At 40.5% G+C, this 23,478-nt stretch overlaps 1 protein-coding gene across 1 annotated transcript; it reads left to right on the top strand.

Annotated features, from left to right (window-relative positions):
* Positions 1 to 193: 193 nt before the first annotated feature.
* Positions 194 to 21,929, top strand: tesk2 (testis associated actin remodelling kinase 2). The gene is made up of 13 exons (XM_028427295.1): positions 194 to 377; positions 2,985 to 3,426; positions 3,860 to 3,979; positions 7,392 to 7,513; positions 9,697 to 9,745; positions 13,704 to 13,850; positions 15,124 to 15,206; positions 16,238 to 16,322; positions 16,456 to 16,539; positions 17,502 to 17,588; positions 18,908 to 19,046; positions 20,439 to 20,963; positions 21,390 to 21,929. Exons 2-13 carry the CDS (start codon positions 3,304 to 3,306, stop codon positions 21,704 to 21,706), a joined length of 1,881 nt encoding a protein of 626 aa, XP_028283096.1. The 5' UTR covers positions 194 to 377; positions 2,985 to 3,303; the 3' UTR covers positions 21,707 to 21,929.
* The last annotated feature ends 1,549 nt before the right edge of the window (positions 21,930 to 23,478 follow it).

Genomic DNA, 23,478 nt, shown 5'->3' with positions numbered 1-23,478 from the left:
AAGGCACAAACACTGAATCTTTGCTATTGTTACTTTTAATGTCGCATTTTCACAACTCATCGCCGGACATCTCACGCTGTTGCAGGCACCCTCTCTGTATAATGCCCTCTTGCCATGGCACAAGTCCTTGTGGTGTGTTAAAAAACTCAGTAAAGTCTTTCCTTATAGTTTAGTGGGCGGGCTGTATGAGGAGTTCTGCACACACGCGTCTCGCGGAGTATGGTACCTCAGTGCGGAAAAGACCTTTTTTTTGTATCTCTTACCACCCGTCGAGCGCGTCCTCCGCTCTTTGTCTCGCGGAGTATGGAACAGCCTTAATGCATGGGATCAAGGTCGGACTCTTCTCACAAGCATCTCCTTGACTTAAAAAAAAACAGGTGAGTTAGCTAAACTTTGTTGGTTGTACATGCTAATATTGATTGTTGCCTCTGTGGTTTGTTTACATTTTGTCACACATTCCGGAGACATGTTTATTCTCCATCTAAATGTACTTATTGTGACTTGTTGTATTTAACTCTTTTTGGGACTCATTTGCTGTTTATGTCATCGATATAATGAGCAGGTACTTTTTCTACGGTGCTGTCCCATGGAGTCGTACATTACTTTAAACCCTTAAAGAATGACAGGTATGCAGCGGCTCACATATCATGGGAGTTTACCACAATAGTTTTTGGTCTGATAAGAAGTTGGTATTCCCTTTTGTTGAATGTGACCTTGCTCAAATTCTTGACATTGCTTTTTAGTGAGCAGGGTTCTGATGCTTGAGGAGTAAACTGCTTTTTTTTTGCTACAGTATAGTTTCCAAAAAGGATAAGTACATATAGGTTTTAAAAAAAGTAGCATAAGAATGAGTCTGTGTTGTTCCTTTTTTCATTCATAATACATATAGAGCACGCTTGCATGAATCCTCGTACACATATTCACACGCCCATCTCATACCTCTAGCTCCTCAGGGACACCCTAACGCTTTGCTGCAACCTATCATTATAACATCACTTAGGTTTTGATTTATTGTTGACATTTTCTATTAGTCTGTAATCCACTGGGACACAGCTGGATGGTGCGCAGGCCCCCAAACTACTATTAAAACATTTGGCTTAAGGCTGCTGTGGTGATGGCCCATCTGTTTTGGAGTAGCAACAGGCCACATTTTAGAGACCCAAAAAAAGGGCGTCCTTTTAAAATTCCACCCTTTTCCATGCATAGTCCCTTTAATGTGGTGTTTTAAATGCATACTCTTTGGATATGTACGCAACAGGGTATAGTTTGGAAACAAATATAGTAATGAACGCTGGTGGTGTGCCTATGTTTTCTTTTTTATCATTTCCAGTGTCTCAGAGTGTCTCATGTTGCTGAAAATTACAGGTCAATGGTGTATGATCATATTTTTTAATGCCATGAAGTTGTTCAGTAGTATGTGGCTATGTTTTTTTCCACATAACTTGGCTGTTTGGAATGATGTGTGTCACTCTGGTAGGCAGTATCTAGCTTTATGTTGGGAAAAAATACCTTGCATGACTAAAGTGTTAGTAAGTTTGGCAAGTTTGTGTTTAGTCAAGACTCGCTGCCTTGTTCACTGATGTGGGTATATAAATACAGAAGCTCCTCTCTATAGCAGTTAGCTGTTATGAATCAAGTGTTGATTTTTATTCTGCTTGCTGACGGATTCTAATTATAAGTCTACTCAGATATGACATAGATGAATCGTGTGTCTCTGTTCTTGCTCTTGGATGAAAACTGTACCGAAATTAGACAGGAAAAGCCTCGGCCTGGCACTTGTGGCTCGCATTTTTCTTGGCACAGGCACTTTTATTTTCTGCCTTACCATTTCAACAAGGCAGAAAAAGAGGTGTCATTGAAGAGGAAAAAAAGAAAGAGGAGAATGAAAAGCCTTTTAAGGATGTGGCTGGGACAGACGTTATCCAGTAGGTTGTGGTAGTAACTCTCTGAGAGTATAGTGTCATTGCTGTTTTTAGGATCTGATCTTATGAGACCATGTCTACCCTCAGCGTCCTCGTTTCTGGTTGGGTTTGATAAACTAATATGCTGATTTTAAATCTACACCTGTTATCATCTTCATGCTGTTCCTCCCACAAACATGTTCAGCTGAGGTATTCATTGACATTCTGCCCTGTGTATACAACTATGACTATCATGCTGCTTGTGAGACCAGAAATGTCAGAGCATCAAAACTGTTATTGTGAACTCAGTGACTCTTGTATGATGGGCATGACGTCACTTTTGAACACAAGCAGAAGAAATAGTTTACTTTCTGTTATTGCATTTGGCAAGGGCTTGAAGTTAAATTTCCACATTAGTGCAACTCTATATAAGCTTCTTTATTACAGCTCAAGTGAATGAGCATAGTGCTGCAACCTTGGGTGACAACAGATTTGTCATTATAATAAAAAGGTAACGTAAGAAAGTTAAAAAAATATCTTTTCAATACTTTTGCTCAATTTTAGGGAAACAAAATTGACAGGGGATTTTCTGCTCATGACATGGAGAAGGAATGTGGTTTTGTATTTTTTAGATTTATTGCCAGGCTCCACATGTTTTTATCAACCAAAGAAATCTCCCTCCAGCTTGAAGTATTCCTAAATGATATGAAAGCCACATTGTGTACAAGCATATAAAGACCTTTAGCCGCAGACTTCCTTTCCTGTTCCCCTTTGTACCCTGCTGATTTTGTTTTGGATGGCAGAAAGGTCCAGGACCCGAGCTATTCCTTGGCTAATCTCCCATAATTGGACAATCGGCCCCTATTACAGCCATTACATTTGAGCCTGTTGAGCAATAGTGGCTTGTCTCGTCCATTCTAAGGCGCAACACAAGTCTACAGCTATATAGTTGTTATGAAAAAAACGTAATTTTTCAGAAAAGAATAGCCGAAGTAGCCCCCACTGCCACTTGACCCATTAAAAGTGAAGTGGCTAAAGCTAACAAAAGGTGGGTTAATTAATTTTCTCCTTTCTTTTTTGTAGGTCTCCAAGGACTCACCAAACATGTGTAAAACATGTGAACACCTTTTCTCTGACTCCCAAGTTACAAGCTGTGCATTACTGGACTAACAGGAAACCTCTAGGATCCAGCCAGGATTTGACACAGAGGATGCCCTAAACTCCGTTCAAAACAGAAGTCTATGTGTGTGACAGATTTTCTCCCAGGATACAAACTGTGTACATACTGGGCTGCTGTGAAACCCTCGGCACCATTAAAACAAAACAGCCCTCTTGTCATGTGGGTACATTACAGAAAAAGCCCCGTATTACCCTCACTGGTATCACCATCTTTTACGTCACCATGGACCGGAATAAACGCAATTCAATCGCTGCATTTCCTACACGACCTGAACGCCTCAATGAGGACAGGGATGGTATCGGAGGGGTAGGAGTCTGCGAGATGGGAATGGGCCTACCTTCACAGGTCAGACTGTGGTTTGTATTTTTGACATAGCACACAGAGATCCTCTGTCACTTCTAAAAAACATTATCTTTAAATAGGAAAGTCTGTGTATTCAAGTTCCTGTCTTGACCAGCTGTTGTCTATGATCATGATAACATACACTGTGAAAGGACCTCATCAGTTTACTGTGTCATTTCCACTTACGAGTGTCTTAATATAGACATGCAGTAAGATTTTGAGGGAAGATGTGTTTTCCTCCTCTCTATGCACTTTGTTGCTGAGTAGGTCCTTCTTAAAGTCTGTATGCCTCCCTAAATTAGTATTTATATGTGCATGCTAGTACGTAAGTCCTTCAGCAACAACAAGTATATCTTACCTTTTTTTTACCTCATGCTCCTCTGGATAAATTGTTGATTTTGCCCAGTTTTTACCGGTCTGTTCTTGTCGTCTCCAGGTGGGGAGGGTTAGGCCATCATCCTACAGAGCCCTCATCAGTGCCTTCTCTTGTCTCACACGCCTTGATGACTTCACCTGTGAGTGGATTGGTTCTGGGTTCTTTTCCGATGTGTTCAAGGTGGGTGGAGATCAGATATTATCTCTCTGTTTACCTTCTTTTTCTTGCTACACCTTTCCCATATTTTCTTGTTTTCTGTCTATGCTTCACTTCATCCATGCATGTATTTATAACCGATAAGGCAGTCTCCCAGATGCTGATTGGACACTAGAGTTGTGCTTGTGTCTCACTCCTGAATTTCATAAGAAAAGTGATCTTGTTTCCTCTCAACTGTGATTTTCCATTTGATTGGTGTGGTCATGTTGATGTGCTTGGTAGGTCAAAAACTGTTTGCGAGCTGTTGTCTCAAAGGGGTCTTGCTCTGACATTTTCAGGTCAAGTTAGTCCATAATCACTTCAAAGACATCACTTAAATACAGAGTAAGTAAGTTAACCCTGTTTCCTCACCCCTTCCCTCCAGGCATGTGGATTGAAGTCCCACAAGGATGTCTGGAATTATTAGCTTTAGTCGTTGATAAATGGATCCTCTTCACTAGAGGATTTTGATTGTATGTATGTCCTAAATACTGGTGTGACATCTGTACAGGAAAATGAAATATTTATTGGGCATTTATTTAGAGGTTATTTGTGAATGCACTCAACTTCTTCTTTTGGAAGACACACAGAATAGTGTTGACAAGCATGGGCGAAGGGTTTTGGCCTCCAATACATAAAGGGAAATGATCTGATAAAGTAAAATAAGAGCCAGGGTTCAATGTCATGTCATGACTCCTTGAGTTATCAGATTATATTACAATACACAATGGGCTCTATTTTTCTTGTCACTTGTCTTTTCATATTGGTATTTCAATGTTACCTTGGTGCAAGAGGATATGCCACTTACTTAACTGTACATTTATGTAACATGAGCTCTCCAATGGATCGGTGGACTGGTTTGACATTCAGTTTCCATTATGTGTAGGGGGGGTAGGCTGATTGATGACACTGTTGATTATGTCTGACAGCGATTGAGGGATGGGTGTGTGGTTATGTGGGCCAAGCTGGGCCAAGCTGATCCAAATGATTTGTACTGGAGCAAATCAAAGCCTATTTTAATTGATTTTTATAAGCCATGTTAGGCCAGTATTAAGTCCTTTTTTGTTTAATGTAAAGACATTGTGCTGTATACCAGATGTCAATAGTATGCCATTATGGGCTGCATGGGGGAAAAAGTGGCACAAACAAACAGCAGCAAACAGTCTCAGGTAATTAATTCTAAAAACTTTTGCAGCATTGTTAGTGATGGAAACATCATGATTACTTCAGTATTGATGTTGCTGCTCCTGTTCTACTGTTTAAAATGTTTTGTTGGCGTTAGAGTGACAAACACATCTTGCATCCTCTTGTGAATCACAAACATTTCAGCCTCCTGCATTAAATGTTGCTACCTGGCGGCTTCAGTCCCATAGGAAATCCCTTTGTGGAAAACGCAAAGGTAGAGTGGGAGGAGGATGAAGAATTCAAGGACAATGACGGACAGTAATAGGAGGGAACATTTGGTGAGACTAATTGCAGTAGAAGTTGAGTCCAAAAGGAGCAGGAAACCAAGGGAAAAAGCCTCTGATGGTGGAGAGGTGGGGTGGGAACGCTGTTGGAAGGGATGAAAAATTGGGATTGAGAAGAGGTTTTAGATGTTTACCGAGTACAAAGGAAGGCAATGACAAGGGCTGCAGAGGAGATGAAGAGGAGTTTTGGAAAGGAGGGTGATTGGAGTGGTTAGGGGGGTAGGAGGGAAAAAAAGGGGTTTGGTGTAGAAAGACATGGGGTTATGTTTTCCATCTGAGGGGAGTGGATGAAAAGAGAAGACGATGGGAGAGATACCACTACTAGAGAGATGATTAGGATTGGGCATGACGGCTTGTTGGAGGCAACAGCGTGGAGCAGAAAGAAGGGGATCAGGACCAAATGCAGATGGGGGGATGTGAAGAGTGAGGAATTGGGGGTCGGAGGAGGATAGACGGATGTGGGGGAGGAGGCCTTCAGAGGAGTGGCCATCTGTTGTTTCTGCTGTCCTGTGGTGGAGACTGGCGGCTCTTATAGCCGGCCCCCCTCCTTTCAACTTGAACAGAGAGATTTTTGTGTCTGTAAATAGGAGGGAGAAGGGGTTACAGACGTTTCTGACCATGATCTGTATGGTTTTTACTACTATGCATTATATTTAGTGTAGATAGCAGGTACAACAATGGCAGTATAGTGGCAGTATTATACATTTCACTCACTTTCCATGTTTATGCAGTTTATGTTCATTTTGTCCCACCTGTCAATTCCCATGCCTGCTGTAACTGACACTACCTGTCTATTGTCTCACTACTGTGAAGTCAGTGAAAGAGCCATTGTAAGAAGACAAGCGGCCCACGTTACTGGCGTACTGTATTACCACATATTTTTTACGGATTTTCCCCTAACCTAAGGTTTTTCTCTGAGAATTTTTGCAATAATTACCCACAACATATCGAATTTTCCCTCCACCATGTTTGTCAATATACAGGCTATTATCGTGTCTAGTAATATTTCATAGCGTGGGGTGAGGTTTAAAATGATTCAAGTGATTTGCATGATAAATTTACAGTAGCATAAAAGAGTTTTCATGGCAGCATGATAGTAAGTGCTTTTGCATGTTCAGATAACACCGTCTGGAGCTTTTGAATAGTGTCTTTATTACTGAAAGCCGTGAACCCTTTGATACAGTTCAAGTTTAAAATCTGCATGTTGGTCTAAATATGTCTCTTGCTGACAGGAAATGAGTTAGCATGTGTAGGTAGGTGTCATTTGGTGCGATGTCTTCTGTGGTTTCGCAGGTTGATGTTTCCTATTCGCATGCATGTCTCTTTAAAAGAACTGATATTCTAGGTAATTAACACAACTGCATTGTGGTATCTCTGAAACCTGTGGTGAAAAGACCCAAAGTCGTTTCAACTGAGGTGATGGGGCAATGAATTCACATGTACTGTAGGATTTCCTCTATTTCAGAATAAATGTGTCATTGTGTTAAAAGTAAGATATGAATGTACTAAAACTGTAAAGATGTTTAGAGTTCTTGCAAAGCAACGGGCTGCGGTGTTTCCTTGCTTTTCACCCGAGGCATGCTGGGAAAGGCTCTAGCCAGCCGTGGCGAGATGGATGGTGATGCTACGACAGTCACACGGAAACTGAAATCCCAATGCACACTAATATGAAATTGATTGTGCTGCACTGAATTGACAGTCTAGTCTGGTCAGCAGTGACCGACCTCATTTTGCTTCTCTTGTGCTGCTATCTTTTTTCTGCTTCCTCTGTTTTCTTGTTGTGTTTGCCAGATTTCTTCTTATGTGGCTCATTTTTATGCTATGTATGCCATTCAAATTTCTGCAACCACAAGAATAAAGTTGATTGCTCAGATGTTCGTTGTATCTGTATTTACATTGACAGCCATTTTCATTCGACTGTTGTTCAGGTACGTCATCGGGCTTCAGACCAGGTCATGGCTCTGAAGATGAACAAGCTCAGCAGCAACAGAGCTAACATGTTGAGAGAGGTCCAACTAATGAACCGGCTTTCCCATCCAAACATACTCAGGTCAGTAACCACAGTAACTTATCGGAGTAACTTAATTTTGTTGTGTGTTGTTTGATGTTTAAGTTTGTTCTTGTGGGTACTTCCACTGGAAACCACCTTGATAGCCAGATTAATGATGCGATTATTTTCCACTTTGTTGGTTATTGCATAATAATACCACATCCAATGCCTTTTGCTGTGTGATTATCCCTGCTGTAAGAAACTGATTATTAATAGGGAATTCCTTCTGATTTAAGGTCATTAACTGTTGGGTAAAACACCATGAATGACGTTACACATCACACACATCACATTATTAATTTCCGCACACACCTCCCCATTGAGTCATAAATGAAATGTGTTTTTGTCCTTTCTGCCTACCCTGCCTATGTTACCTCCCTCTTCTCTCACTTGTTCATGAAGCTGTGGTTGTGACCTGTTTCCTTTGGGGTTGGCTCGAAACTGTGTCAAACGCAGAGCCTATTAACAATGAATTTTCTAAGCTGCCAGCTCCTGTTAGAGCTACACCAGATGCCTGAAGGGAAAAAAGGGAAGGAGGACCCTTTCCGTTACAAATCCAGAAGCTATGAGTAGTAGTTATTTTATATTATATGGGCCGATGGGTTCACCAAAATGGCTGTAGCATTTTACCACGTAAGCCTTTTGCACCAGGTCACAGATGTGGTCCTGTTGAACTTTATTTCACACTTCTTGTCACATTTTTTTTTTTTTGCTTCCAATAGTGTGGTTAGCTTGTTTTTTATAGCACCTCAGTCATGGGGCTGGTAAAACTTAGTGAAGATGGTTCTTTAAAGGAAATATGTCAAAAACCTGAACAAGTGGAAGATGCAGAATCTGCTACATGAAGTAAATAAAACCAATGCTGCCATTGTCAGTATTAGAAATTAAGCTTTGACAGCAGTGACGTGCAGAGTGCAGTTTTTGCAGCGCTGTTTTGACAAATATACATTTGTAGTGGTCAGGAGCTTTGAGTCACAACATGGTGAAAGTACTTTTAGCTAAAGTCACCCCAGCTTTTTGGTCACTTCAAAATGTGTATGAATGTTTGCCCTTTTAGTCTGTTCATTGTTTTCTTATATGATTTTTTTTTTGAAATTCGTATTATTGTACAGCACAATTTTGTGTTCTTGTGGGTTTTTGTGTATTTCTCTTTAATTTAAAACACTTAAATTGTACTTTCATGTTTTTATTTTTCTTCCATTTTACTACAGATAAATTAGTAGTAAAAAAAAAAAGAGCTTTGTTGCTCATAGAAATCATGTCACTTCAGGTTGACATAATTCAGGATCCTCACAGACAGGGATTCTGTAGTAAACCCTTCATCCACTGCTCTGGGTGTCAGCGTGGGACAATGTGTGTTTATGAACACGCACATACATGCATGAATATCTTGGTGTGTGCACAGACACACATGCACACATCGTTCACAATGCCATCTTTGTTGAGCATGCCTATGGTGGATTGTGTGTGTGTGTGTGTGTGTTAACAAGCGGACACTGAGGGGGTCATTGTTAGCTGAAGTCTGACAAGGACCCACAATGTTGACCTTTTCATTGCCTCCAGAATTATGAGGCCTTCAGCTTGTGAACAAAGTTGGTTCATATGTTGTTCTGAGACATCAAACAGTCACCGTCCATTGTGGGTTAGAGTTATAACAATAATAACCTCTACAATGTCAACTAAACAAATCATCATCATCCATCATCATCATCATCAATGTTTATGACTTCCAATGTGTCGGTGAATACACACATGCTAGTAAAAGAGCAGAGTACAAAGTTCTAGCTCTGTTTGTTAAGAGTTTAGTGGTAGAAATGGGAGGAATGCAGGTGAAGTAATGGGGCTGCACAGTCTTGCAGTAATCACCTGTCTGGTCTTGCCTGCTGGAATTTTAATCTTTTCTTAACTAGTCTTCCTGCTTTCTCTGTTTACTCATAGCAAAAAACAGGGTCATCAAAGTGTCTTGTTTTGGTATTTAAACATTATTTTAATCTCACTATAAAGCAGGTGATTGAACTAGGAGGAATGTAAATGGTGTATGTGTGAGTGTTAGCTTTTGTTTACATTGCAGAGACGAGTAGAGTTGATCCTGGCCGCTGGTGGTTTATTCATTCTCGCTGTGGCATCATGAGACAAGTGTTTAACATCCTTCTCACTTTGCATATCTTCTTTGTTTTTTGTAGGTTTAAAGGCGTGTGCGTCCACGAGGGCCAGCTTCACGCTTTAACTGAGGTAGGAGAACATGTACACAAACACGCCATTTTAAAGTTAAAGCTTCTGTACAAACTAATGACACATGAGATCAAAGTGTCTCTGGTAATGAAAGGCAGAGAGCATCAGAGCACTTGTCGCCGTATCTCTTGTGTGCGAGTGGGTAGTTTCTCTTTTCCTATTATTTTCAGGTGAGCCTCACGTCATCCGTGAACACGACATCACAGTAGCACACAGACCTGTAATTGTAGAAAACCTAAAGAACTGAATGTCCTCCCGCCTGCTTAGGACTTAGTGTTTGTGCGTAAGATGGATGCAGGGAGAATCTGATACAGGCAGCTAATAAATGTTAGTACACACACCATTTAACCCTATATTTAACCAGTGTAGGTTCATCTGTGTGTGTGGGATGAAGAGAGATTGAGAGGGAGGGGGGAAAAGATAATATTAAATTAGTCACAGTAAATGTCTGATAAGATAAAAAAAAGTGTATGTTCAGCTGAATAAAAGCACAAGTTGTGCAGAAGGTCAGGCCTAACACAGAATAAGAGGTGCCAAGGGTCAGTTCAGCTTAAAACCAGTGTTCTTCTTACAGTTGGAATTGAATTTTCTTTAGCTGTTGTGCTTTAATATGACACAGGGTAATGTATGTTGTACAGATAAACTCAGAATAACACTTACTGTACATTTGTAGATTTCTCACATAAGCAAGACACAGGATTAAATAATGGAAATAATGTGAATTTTTATTGTGGATCGAACCGTTTCTAAAATGTCATAAAGTGCTACTCTTGCCTTTCCTGCATTGTGGTAATGATTTATTTTTGGAACTTTGGCCTGTTGGTCTGTCAGCTAACTCTGCTATCTTCATTACTTCCTGCTCCAAAGGATTTGACTTTGGCCATAAATGTTTTGCTGCTTAACATACAGACTGTAACATCGCTGTATTGAGTGTATTTAAACAGTGTTTACTCATGCAAACATACACATTCACTTAGCGGTTCATCCAGTCGCTTAATCTCAAATGTATTTGAATTCACATGCAGTGGTCAAATGCATGCAAATGTGGTCTAGAAGAATAAAACCCAGTGTTGATCCAACTCTGGAGAAAGCATACACTGTTTAAAGATGCTCACACATATGTTCTTAATTATTCTGCTGTGCTCCACGGTGAATGTGCCTATTGTACCCTCGACAATAACACACACACCAGCTTTCTGTAGCTGCATAATGACACATGTTTTAATATTTATACACACGTGTACACACCTGGTTCTATACTGCAGTTACAAGGTAAATCAGCGCATTTGAAGGTATGCATTTAAATAACACTGTGGTAGGTCTTGTTTTCCGGCTGCAGCGTAAACTGATCCTGTTGTGTCGTGTCAGGACCAAACTAAATGCTCTAACCTTGGTAGCAGGCCCATGGTGTTTTGTTACCTGACCCCCACTATGAGGCCGCACTCAGAGGAAACGGAGAATGAAGTTACTGCATGGCCCCAAGCTACTCCAAGACATTTAGTGGCTCACACACACACACACACACACACACAGTTGTGTGCGTGTGATGCTGCTAAACTGGATGTTTGCATCAACGATAAATATACCCATATGCTTTTTGCGGTAACTTGGAAAACTCTGGCTGTGTCGTGGTTACATCACGGTTACTACCTTTGCTCAGTTGCTGTCATGCATTGCACTCAGCATTTATTTAGCCAGTGGCGATGGAGCACTTTTTAATCCTGTGACAGCAATGATGCAATTAATTCGGTCTGTAAGAATATTTTTCTCACTCACTACATACTCGTCTACAACAAACTCTCCATATAGTGAGTAGACCATAGTGTATGAGTGGGTGATGTTGGACACTTTAAAGTAGTAGAATGATAGAAAACACTCAGTGTACAGGTATCACTAGTGGATTAGTATTTTCATGTGGGAGTTATACTTTGAAGGCTCCAACAATCCAGAGTGTAAAAACCTCGTTCAGCCTCGGCTGAGCTTCAGTTTAATTCACCTTATAGGAAAGGCTACTGCAATCATAATCTGGCCCTACTGGTAAGTCATGACCCATGGCAGGATTATACTGCCGTTTGAAGCTGCTCCCAGAAGCAAACAAGGAATCTTTGTTTGAGTGTTTCCAGGGTTTTTTTTTAACCTGAAACACTGACAGCACAGCGGTGGGACCAGCCGTATGTTTCTTATTTCCTCAGCTTTCTATGTTGTACATGATCATAGTGAGGTACTAATGTGACCCATACATGTTGAGGGATTAGTGTGGTATATCAGTAACTCCACGAACAGGATAAAGCAAATTCCAGGAAGAAAATGCCATGCCCAGATAAGAGGTTTTTCTGAATATGACTTTACCTCCACTTACTTACTTTTAGTTGACACAGCAGGTGCAGTCATCTGGAAAACCATTTACATTTTGGACCAGGCACTGTTTGTGTTCACTGCATAATCTGACAGCGTGAGAGTTAAATGTTGCGTTGTCTACATCTCGAATGCGACGATAAAGAAGGGAAGTTGGATTCGTTTTAGAGTTTTCTCCTGCTGTATTCCTGTCTGCCTAAACTCCAACCGAGCACACAACAGATGTTGAACGCTGTGGTTACTGAAGAATTTGCTGCACAAATAGTGTAATCCCCTGAGTTCTTGATTTGGGGTGTATATATTTATGTGTGGGTGTGTTTGTGTCAAGCTTTATCTGTTCAGGGTGCTGGCATGTGAATGTTCCACATTTACCGTAGGCAGAGGCATAAAGATCGCTTGTGCTTTACAGACAGTTGGTAATAAAACCAATGCTCTGCTCTGCTGTGTTAACTGCTATTTAAACATGAGATATCAGGATTATTCCTGTGAATAAGGCAACACATAATGGAGTCAATATGACTCAATAAAAAACAATGACTTCATGAATTTCCCCCCAAATTTAAGGTAACGTTGGTTGGGTGGACAAACAGGTTTTCCATGTAACAGCTCGCATTTCCCATTTCTTTTTAGCATCAATTTAAATATGTAGAAATAAGAAAATGAGATCTGTTTTCTTCCAGTGTTATCATTGTCCTTTTGATTCAGATACTCCAGAGAGAGGGTGCAGATCTCTATTCAGCTGAAAAAAAAACAACTGCAGCTTAGGGAAATCATGGAGATTTGTTGAAATAATACAGCTCAGGGTTTTACATTTACTTTAATAATACATAGAAATGAACATAGAAAAGAAATCAACTGATAACATTGTTAATTCAGTTGTGTGAAGTGAAGTGTAGACCTCATCCCATCACTGTCAGCCCCCTTTGTTCAAATTCTGCACCTGTCAGTCATAACATTAACCAAACCGTCCCTTCATCCCATCTCAGCTCTGCCTAGTTAACTACTGTGCTTCGTGATATGTGACACAGGATTAGCGTGTTTGCAGGTTTGCATGCAAGCAGCAAGGTCAGACCAGTTCTTCTGGATCAAAGCTGACAGACAAAGTGAAGGACCCTGGATACTGCTGAGCTGATTTGCATCACTGGTTGCCTGCTCTTCAGCCGACATAGTGTCCAGACGGTCCAGTTGAACAGGCTGCAGGCCAGATATTGTTTGGCCCAGTTGGTCAATATATCAGCAAACCTGCCAGGCAGCCAGACGGTCTGCGGTCAAAGAAACCAATCAGTAATCCACTTTGTGTGTTAGAGTAATGGAGTTAGTCAGTACTATTATGTCATTAATTGTGTATATATTTTAATGACACACTGAGTGAGTCAGCACAGCAGGCGACTAATGAATTCTACAGCCAGCTACTCCGTCTGTTGTTTTTGTCAATGGCACTAGAATTGTATTATATTGCTTTGCTGGAATATTCACACAATGAGAGTTTGATTCATTTAAAAGTGACATGACCGCCCCTACACTTCACTGTTTCTACATTTAGGCTTGAAATATTTCATATTAACCTTGTCTTGTATTTGTTTGTTTTTCCTGCTTTCTGTAGTATATCAATGGAGGAAACCTGGAGCAGCTTTTGGACAGCAACAAACACCTGAGCTGGCCCACCAGGGTGAAATTAGCCTGTGACATTGCCAGCGGTCTAGCCTATTTGCACTCCAAAGGCATATTCCACCGGGACCTCACCTCCAAGGTTAGTGAGACGGGCTAATTGGTCATTAAGAGGCCAGTGTCCATTGCTAAAAGCAGAACTGTCGGGCTTCCTGTGTGTCTTCAGCAAAACAAAGTGGTAACTGAAAAAAACAACACAACTGATGTGTTTGTTCTTAGAATAGTTGTTTTTAGACTCTAATGTACATTTTGCAAGAAGCCCTGTGGTGTTTTCTTTGGGTGTAGACAAGTCAACAGCGTATGATGAAAGAGGAATTATGTGTCTTGACAGCCCACGTTGTGTTATCCCCAGATTAATCAAGGAACCTCTAAGGTGGTGAACGTTAGGTAAAGTCCTAACGAATCAAACTTGCTTTTGTACCGTACGTATAATAATTCTCTAGCAGTCTGAGCTGACCTTTCAGAGCAGTGGACTGGACTTCTTGGAAGGACGATAGCTTCCCTAGTTCCCTGTTAGTGTGGGATACATTTTAAAATGCAGCAAAAAAAAATCAGTGGAGCTTTAAATAAAACTTAAAACAACATTTAAATAGTAAATATAGTAAGTGTCTACTTGGCAGTCTTAAACACTCTCTACTTCCAGGAGCCTCTACAGAACACTGTCACTGTCAGACATTCAGTACCAAGCAGCTTCTAGTTTTCCAGCTTGACTCTGAACAGGGACAGGGACAGCATGCACTCTGCAGTAAAGTCATTTTTATTTCCTGCCACCTGTAAAGGTGCAAAGAAGTGCACGGGGAAATTTAAGTGACAACAAGCGATTAGACACATATTAACTGTTCATATTGTGGTTCCTCAAATTAATGCAGGTCTATTGAGTTATGACTCATAGCTCAGTTGGGGAAGTCACTGATAGTCTTTTTATAAATACTTTATACTTTATACTTTATAAAGGATCCACAACACAGTGTTGGAAGCACAGTGAAAGTCTAGCTGTAAGCTGGATTCATGTATCATAAGTTATGCCAAAATAGACATGTATAAATAAACTGTGAGTACATTAATATTCATTTCAGCTGAGTGGCTCTGACTCCCAAATGTCACTGCCGTGTTACACAGTGCTGTGCAGATGATGTCATTACACGTACTGTTTTAGTTATTCAAATTTCACAGTAATGACAAATGGTCGCTGGTGCTTTAGGGCTAAAGAGGAACAAACATGTCATGTACTTTATAATGAAATACGAGTTAAACTAATGAAGTTTAAATAGGAAGTCATGTCTGTTTTGTTTCCTTAGTGTTGCTGCAACTTCCTCCAGTTAGCATCGGTGTTAATGGTTTTTCTATATTCACAGAACTGCCTGATCAAATGTGATGACAACGGCTACACGGCAGTGGTGGGAGACTTTGGCCTGGCAGAAAAGATCCCTGCTAATGTGTAAGGAGTCTTTAATGATCACTGTTCCACTTGAAAAATACGCCCAGGCCAGACCTTAACATTTCTGAGAGATATGTTCTCCTCCTCCTCCTTTTACCGACATCACAGTGATACTTAGTTATATTATAACACTGCATGTAATCTGTGTCGAAACAAGGAGTGGCTATGGTGTTGAAATCACTGATAGCCTTCACGGTATGATAGCTTTGTCTTGTCTACTGTGCTTGAGTCAACCTTGAAACATCCATGCAGTTAGGAAAAACTGAAGAAAATCAAAAACACTCAATATCAGTGCTGTTCTGTGTCGGCTTGATGAGTTGTTTGATCTAGATTTTACTCATGTCTGCTCTTCTCCTCAGTGTTTTAATATCATTCTGTTCTTGCTAACTCACTCAAGAGTGTTCCTCCTCCTCCTCCTCCTCCTCCTCCTCCTCCTCCTCATTCCAAGTAGAGGGTTATTTATTAACTCAGAGGTCAGGCACTATCATTAAGCCGCCTCTACAGTTTACATTCTCTGCTTTGATAATAGGAGGGCAGTATCACTGCAAGGTTTTACTACTTTTTAATTCCTCCTTGGCACAAAGACAAGATGTCCCAGTTTTCTCCTTTATAAAGAGTTCCAAACGACATTTATTTAATAAATTTAGCATATATTATGTTGATTGTATATAGGTGCTCCTGTTTTGTTAATGTTTACTAAGTGAGGAAGTGCAGTGTGTCAGATAATGATGAATCTGGTCACTTACTCAAACTGTTTTTTTTCCCAGGCAGGTAATAGAAAGTCTAACCTTGTGATCATTATGAACAGGGTCAGGTCAGGCTTTTCTCTTTGGTGGTGCACCAGGTCAGGAAGGGATTACCTCCAGCAAGCCTTTCACCAGCCTGCCATATTAAACACTCTGCTGTTTCCTGTGTGCGCACATATTTATTACATCATTGAGGCAGGAGCACAGAGATCAGGAGTCAGTCCTATTTCTCACATTCTGTAGTTCAGGTGACATGTTGAGTATAATAAAACATTCTGTGTTTAGGGCTGAAGGAGAGAAGCTGTCAGTGGTCGGTTCTCCTTTTTGGATGGCCCCAGAGGTGCTGAGAGATGAAGCCTACAATGAGAAGGTAACCTCTGATCTTGTAGAGCAAAGAGTGCCATTACCCAAGATATAAGATAAACCTTCATTTTTCAGAAGGAAGAGTTCATATTATTATTATTTGGAGTGTTTGTTCATTGTGTTTATCCATTTATTTGCAGGCTGACGTGTTCTCCTATGGAATAATCCTGTGTGAAATCATTGCAAGGATCCAGGCTGACCCTGACTTCCTTCCTCGCACAGAGGTGACCTTTCCCTCTCACCTCCTTCCCGCCTTGTAATGCTTAATCTAAGTGTTTGCACTGTACACATGCTGATCCTGATGGTGTCCCATAGTTCTCACCCTGTTTACAAGTATTCATGACTCACACAGAACTGAAAAGGGGAATGTTAAAATATGTGCCAGCCCATTCAGGCCAATATAAGTTCAAATATTTACCAGCTGTTTATCTATGTGAGCAAATATTTATTATTTCTTGTATGTGAAGCAATGACCCACTCCATACACATGTAGATTGTAGGTGATCAGGGTTGCAGCGTAATGAAATATTCATATTCTCACAAGTCTGTTTGGTGTTTTAAAGATTCTTCAAAGTCGTTTCAACCGAAGTACCAAGAACTACAGCTGGAGAACTTAATAGTGATGCGTCTTTCTAAAATTAAGGACGTGGTTACTTAGTAAATTCACAACATTTGTTCTAGGCAACTTTATTAAGGAACTATTTTCTACCAAAATTGCTCAATTTTCACACCAAAACAACCTAAATGCAGAAGTAGCACCCAGGCCATTTAAAGTTAGGGCTGAACTGTCCCACACGCTTGTTTCTCTCACACAGTCTGTGTCGTTAAAATCTCTTATTAGCAGCTGCTATATTGACCTTTTGCATGAATCTACGGGGAATGATAACTGTTAAAAAGGATCACCGTTTGTGTCCCAGTGTGGATTGTGCCTTTAAGCCTGGCTTAGAAGTGAATCAGTACTGAAACACACTGCTGGTTATTAGTGTCTGATAGTGAGCTTGGCAGTCAGCAGGTCCATGTCAGGGGGATTAGTTTGACATGAGTCTGGCTTTGGCAGTACAGTTACAGTATGTCAAACATCTGATGAAGTCTCCGTCATTATCCCAGTGTTAGGATGTGAATTTCCTGTTTATCTTTCACGTGTCATATATCAAACCTCTTTGTCTCTCTCTCTCTCCGCCTCTAGAACTTTGGCCTGGACTATCACACGTTCCAGCACATGGTTGGAGACTGTCCACCTGACTTCCTTCAGCTGGCTTTCAACTGCTGCAATGTGAGTCTCCCTCTGATTGTGTTATTGCAATCAGTTCAGAAATGCTGGGTTTACACAGACTGGAAGGTTTCCGTCTGTAATCACATCTCTTTGTCGTTTCGGTTTTATTTCTAATTTATTAAGTAACTTTTATTCCCTTGTTGTGAAGTAAAGGAGCAATCTGATTATCTGAATAATCTGACATAGATTAAGATTCAGGGGGTGCCCCATTGTCTAAAATCTGGATCAGTGACTTTGCTTCATTTATCTTGAGTAAAATCAGTAAGTTCAAATCAAACCACATACAAAACACATACTGGTCTTTATACTGGTTTAGTTCTGTATCTTCACTGGACTGGATCTGTGCCATTTCTTTCTCTCCATCATTAATTACAGCCACAGATGATGAAAATAACTCATTTTTTGTGTTTTCTTCATAAAAAATTACAGTAATTTTTTATGAAGAAAAAACAAAAAATGAGTTATTTTCCACAAAACAAAAGTTAGGTGGCTGAGGCATTATTTTTAATCATTTTGAGGAATTTAAATTCCTCAAAATGATTTAATGTTTGGTAGTTTTGAGCAGGGCTGAAGTTGTTTAACATATTTATGCAGAAAAAAGTAAGAAAAAATATTAATCTGTTAATTTTTTATAGCAGTTTTTTGGAAGTGGACGTTTTTGTCCACGAATGACACAAAAGGGTAGTAATTTAGAGTGACGCCTGAGGGTTAAGGATTTTACAGCACCCTGCAGATTGATCCTCTATTGGCTGCCTCCATCCCTTCTCATCCTCATCTGTTGTCTTGCATTTGTCATCATTCTCTCTCTTATCCTCCCTCCAAGCCTCTTTTAATCTGAGGATATAATTCCTCATCAGCTGTGTGTCTTTTTTTTTTCTTATATCCATGTTTCTCTGCCATCATGTTTTGTCTCCTTATATTATTGAGACTGTTTTCCTGGTATTAAATTCTTCCTTCTCTGCTTATTTTACCATCCTTCCTGCAGACCATTGGTTCATTGGTTCATTGCTTAAGTTGTGTTACTTCCTGTGATTTAGTTTTTCCCTTGATGAGAACCTGCACATTTCTGAGTATCGTACCAATATGCTGTACGTCATAAAGCAATCCTTCATCGCCTCATTAAACAATATATCAGACTTCCTGTAACCTCCACCCTGTTAAATACAATTTAAGGCTTGTGGAGGCAACAGCTGGGCACTGCTTTGCTTAAGTACATTATTACACTGTTACATAATTAGCTTGGTGTTAATAGTTAATGTTTAAGTGGTACAAGTAGGATCTGTTTTAATCATAAAGTAATGTTATCATCACCCCTCCAGATGGATCCTAAACTCCGTCCGTCCTTCCCAGACACTGTCAGATACTTGGAGGACATTCTCGCACGCCTTAAAGTGGAAGACATGGAGCACGAGTGCGTCCCACTCAGCGGGGACAATGACAAGAAAACCATACCCAAAGGTAAAAGCTCTGCCCACTCACGTAAAGCCTCAGCTTTACAGTCAATAAAAGTCACATCCTTTTGTTTACAAGGAGATGCTTGTAAATTCCTGAAAGGGAAGGTGGAAGGAGAGGAGGCTGTAATCCAAGCAAGGCAGGAGAGATTTATTTCACGGCCTTCCTCACCTTTCCCTCGCGACTACATATAGATGCTGCCCATAATCCTTATCTTGCCAACCAGTTGACTAGTCAGTATTTCACTTGTTATCTAGTGAGTCAGGCTTACATAAACGTCTCTGTCCTAAAGCGTCCCTTTTCAAAACACGGTTTATTCCATGTTTGTGCAGTCAGTTACAAGGCTGCTGTTTACACTGTCATCACCATAACATACAGCCAGGTTTACTCAAGCCAGATCTCACTCCTTTTAGGCAATAATATCCATAATTATTATTATTATTATGCATTATTGCAGTTTAAGCCTGTTAGTCAAGGGTTAAACGTTGTCTTGAGTCTATATCACATCTCAAAGCGCCACAGATCTGACCGTAAACCGGTTGGTTACTGATAATCACCTTCATCTTCGTCTTAAAGAGGAAATTTGGTCTGAGATCAACATTCCTATTTTGAGACACATGATCCATGTAGGCCCACGTTTCACTTCTAATTTGGTCCAGCATTCAGCCGCCTGCATGTCTGACCATCATGGAGTCAGGAGGCAGTAATGTATTTGTTTAGACAAGCTCACCAGCTGCTTTTCTCCCGAACACACACCGTCCGTCACTGTTAAAGCTGTAAGAATATATCAAAGTCTGAGTCTGTTTACGAAAGAATTCATTTTTCATGTAGCCTTTATTATGTGGAGGCATGGCCAGGATCTGACAGTTCTCCCTCTTTGCTTGATAACATCAACATTTCCTGAGGTCACCCTCATTGTAGAAAATGTTTCTGTTGCATAACACACGCTACTTTTCCAGTAGTAGCTTTTGTTTGGTCCTCATGAATAAAATGAGTAGTTCTTTCAGACATTTTCTGGAGTAAATGAAAGATGTGATTACTCAGAAACGCAGAGATACTTTGAGATTTGAGAAGAGATAACATTTTTGTGAGCTCATTTGTTTGGATGTAACTTATTTTTGACGCTTCGGCTTATTGTTTGTTTATTTTTTCTAGAAACAGTGAACATTTACTGGAAAGTCTTCTGAAATAAACCTAATCAAACTTGTGTAATTGTCCATATAAAAAGTCGAAATGCAGTACTCAAGGTTACTACACAGAATTAAGCCTTTGTTGCCACCTAGTGGTTATACTTAAAAACTGTCTTTCTGTCTTGAAACTACCAAATTATTCTTCTGTATATACATGTTGTATTTTTTGAATCTGTGTGGTCACAAAGTCTCATCTTCTTCATTCAAGGTGAGAAGATCCAGGGCTTCAAGCGGCTGAACCCTCTCGGTTTCCAGAATGATAAAATCCCTCCTAAATCACCGCGCCCCAGAAGAAACATCTGGCTCAGCCGCAGCCAATCAGACATCTTCTCCTGCAAGCCAGGACGAAAGGTCAACGTCCAGGACCCATACTACAACCCCCCCATCACCCAGAGAGCCTCCAAGGCCCGCAAGATCAACCCTTTCACCGCTCGGGAGGACCTGTGCGGGGGCAAGATCAAGTTCTTTGACGTGCCCAGCAAGAGCGTCTTCTCGCTGGTGTTTGACCTCCACTCACCTCCAGGGAGCGTGTTCAGTAATAACCCGTCATCTGTTAACGGACCTGGCGGACCGCAGGTGGAGACGTCTTATTGCTGGCAGCAGCTGCCGGGGAGACAGTGTCATTCCTTACCAGTGTCCCCACAACTTCCACGCTCAGAGATCTCCCACCTCGCCGCCGCTGTTACCTCCAATAACAACGGTAACTCCAGTCAGCTGTCCACGACTCTTCCAGGTGAGCTCACGTGGGAAAATATAAGTCATGTAGTCAACAGTACTTCAGGAATTCACTAAAAAAATCTTCAAATTTGGCAGATTGGAAGAAACAAATTCAGAACAAAGTGTTTAGAATTTGATGCTTAAAGGTCAAAGAAGGTCTGAGGTGAGCTGAGGTCTAAGAGAAATTCATGACATTTTTCACAAATGTTCCCTTCAACCTGAGGATCAACTGATTGGAGTTTGGTTAATATCAAGGTTAATATAAGATGACTGTGACTGAACGCAACCTTTTCCTTTAAATTCATCTGTTTATTATGCTATTATTAAATAAGGTGAAATGCTCTGTGCTGACAGTGTATAAAAGTCAACTTCACTTGTTAGGTAGCTACTCCAGTTTGCCTTTTTAGCCTCATTTTAATTATGTCATCATCACTTTCTCCAGTTCCAGCTACTAACTCCAGGTCCGAGGCTGGCCTGGTAGGAAACGACATCCGACAGAAGACGGTGTTGAGCAGCTGGGCCAAGAAATACGTCGTGGCCGAAATCCCACCTTACTGCAGGCAGAGAGGGAGGGAGGACGATGGAGAGGTAGAGGGGAGGACACAGGGAAACAAAGAGGACAATTTTTGTGGTGAGAGCTGGTCTCCTATGATCCCCAGCAGTGAGAGAGACAGTGCAGAGGGGATGGACTGCTCCAGCAGCCTGGAGGAAGAGGAGGAGGAGGAGCGGGACAGAGGGACAGATACATCCCCGATGTAACACACCCATACAGAACACACTCAGACAGAGCGGATAGGTAAGGTACTCCTTAGGACTGGATGTGAGGACATGGAGGGAGACGAAGGTCGACTGATAAGACTGCACACATTTCAAAGAAGAATAAAAAGGAAAAAAAAAACACACTTGATGTTTACCTTTCAAGTGAATGTGTCACATGTTGAACTAATCAAACACACACACTTTAGATCAATATTTTTCTAAGCTACCACCCAGAAGTGACAAGAAGCTTTTATTAACATGACGGACACACACTCTGCATTGAGATTATTTTTCTGAGAACCTTGTTTATATTTAATATTGTGAGATGTAGATTTTTTTTTCCCCCTTTAAATGTTACCTGTAGTTGTCTCGTTCGTGATTCGAGGGTTATTGAAGATATTTTGTGTTTAAGTTTAAAAAAAATCAAAAGTACCGTTTGATACTTCCTGTGTTCATCTTGAGACAAGCGAATTTCTGATGAAGCTGAATTTATAATAACTGTGCCTGAAACTCATGAGAAAGTTTTGGTTTAAGATTCATTCCAGTCAGTTGATGAAACCCTTAAAAACATGGAGGGTTAAAAATTAAAACCTTGTACATTTTGTCATTTTAAAGTTGCTGCTCAGACGCTGACAGTTAAACAGTTTCCCTTCCTGCAACTAGAGAGTTCACAATAAACCACTATTGGTTATTATTGTAATTTATATGAATAATATCATTTATACATACAGTTTAACACAGAACTCCAGTTCACTCAGAAAGAATAGAAAAGTTTTAGCCACCATAATCTGCTTGGTCTGACGGGATTGGTTGTTTATGGTGGCTAATCTTAAACTTGAAATACTCTTTTGAAGTTATACATAAAAAAAAATCACATCAACTATGTCATAAACAGTGTTATGAAACAAAGTGATTATTGCTGATACTCAGATTACTCCTGTTTTGTCTACCAGCACCTCATGCAAGTAGAAATATGGCTTCTTAAAAATAAAAGCGAACTCAGGAGTCATTTCAGTCACGAAGGGAAGCAGCGCCGCCTGGTGTTTGTTTCTGTTCAGACACCCTGAAGGTGAAGATTTAAGCAGCACGTTTTCAGTGTGTGTGTAATAAATGTTGTTGCAGTAAATGAACTCCTAGCTGCTGACATTTAATCTGCTCCATTAACGTCTGAATCCTCTGCACTCCTCTGGATGTGTGGAACCGGTCTAGTACAGGAATCCATTTCCTCACTGCGCAGTTTTTCTGAACAGTTCTCAACCTGAAATGAAATGATACCGTTGCTGCTGCTCAGCTCCAGCACTTCCTTCTCCCTTTGTTACCCTCGGCCGACCTCCGTCTGATCACTTTAATAGGAACTAAAATGCACTTGTACAGTGAAAAAGCTCAGTGCTCTCTTATCACTACTTTTCTATGCAAATTGTGTCGCAGTTTTACACGTTAAAGGATCTAATTTGATATTTATGAAAACCCTTTAATGTCTTACCTTTGTACATTTGTGTAAAAAGTTTGTGTTACTGCTTTGTTGAATACAGATTGTTTCTTTCCGATTGAAAAACAGCTTCCCTGTGTTTTTTTCATGAGGATGACGTAAACAGAATCGACTGTACCTCTTCTTGAGAAGTAGATTTGTTTTTAAATAAATGAAACTTTTACTTTCAGAATTGATTTGAATGTCCTGAGAATGACGAGGGCGACTGGTGAGAAAACACGCAGACTTCACATCCTGATGATGTGTCACCAGTGGTTTCTACGTGTTAGTTGTCACATGAGTC

The sequence above is a fragment of the Parambassis ranga genome, chromosome 17 (assembly GCF_900634625.1).
Source record: "Parambassis ranga chromosome 17, fParRan2.1, whole genome shotgun sequence".
Lineage (NCBI taxonomy): Eukaryota > Metazoa > Chordata > Actinopteri > Ambassidae > Parambassis > Parambassis ranga.
Note: the sequence above shows the minus strand (reverse complement) of the source record. Positions and strands in the feature narration are given on the sequence as shown.

What these genes read in the sequence shown, in the direction of transcription:
- tesk2 (XM_028427295.1), top strand. Translation starts at nt 3,304, where the DNA reads ATGGACCGGAATAAACGCAATTCAATCGCTGCATTTCCTACACGACCT. An exon ending in ACTTCCTTCCTCGCACAGAG is followed by an intron (nt 16,540 to 17,501) that starts GTGACCTTTCCC and finishes CTCCGCCTCTAG; the next exon opens with AACTTTGGCCTGGACTATCA. An exon ending in TGGCTTTCAACTGCTGCAAT is followed by an intron (nt 17,589 to 18,907) that starts GTGAGTCTCCCT and finishes TCACCCCTCCAG; the next exon opens with ATGGATCCTAAACTCCGTCC.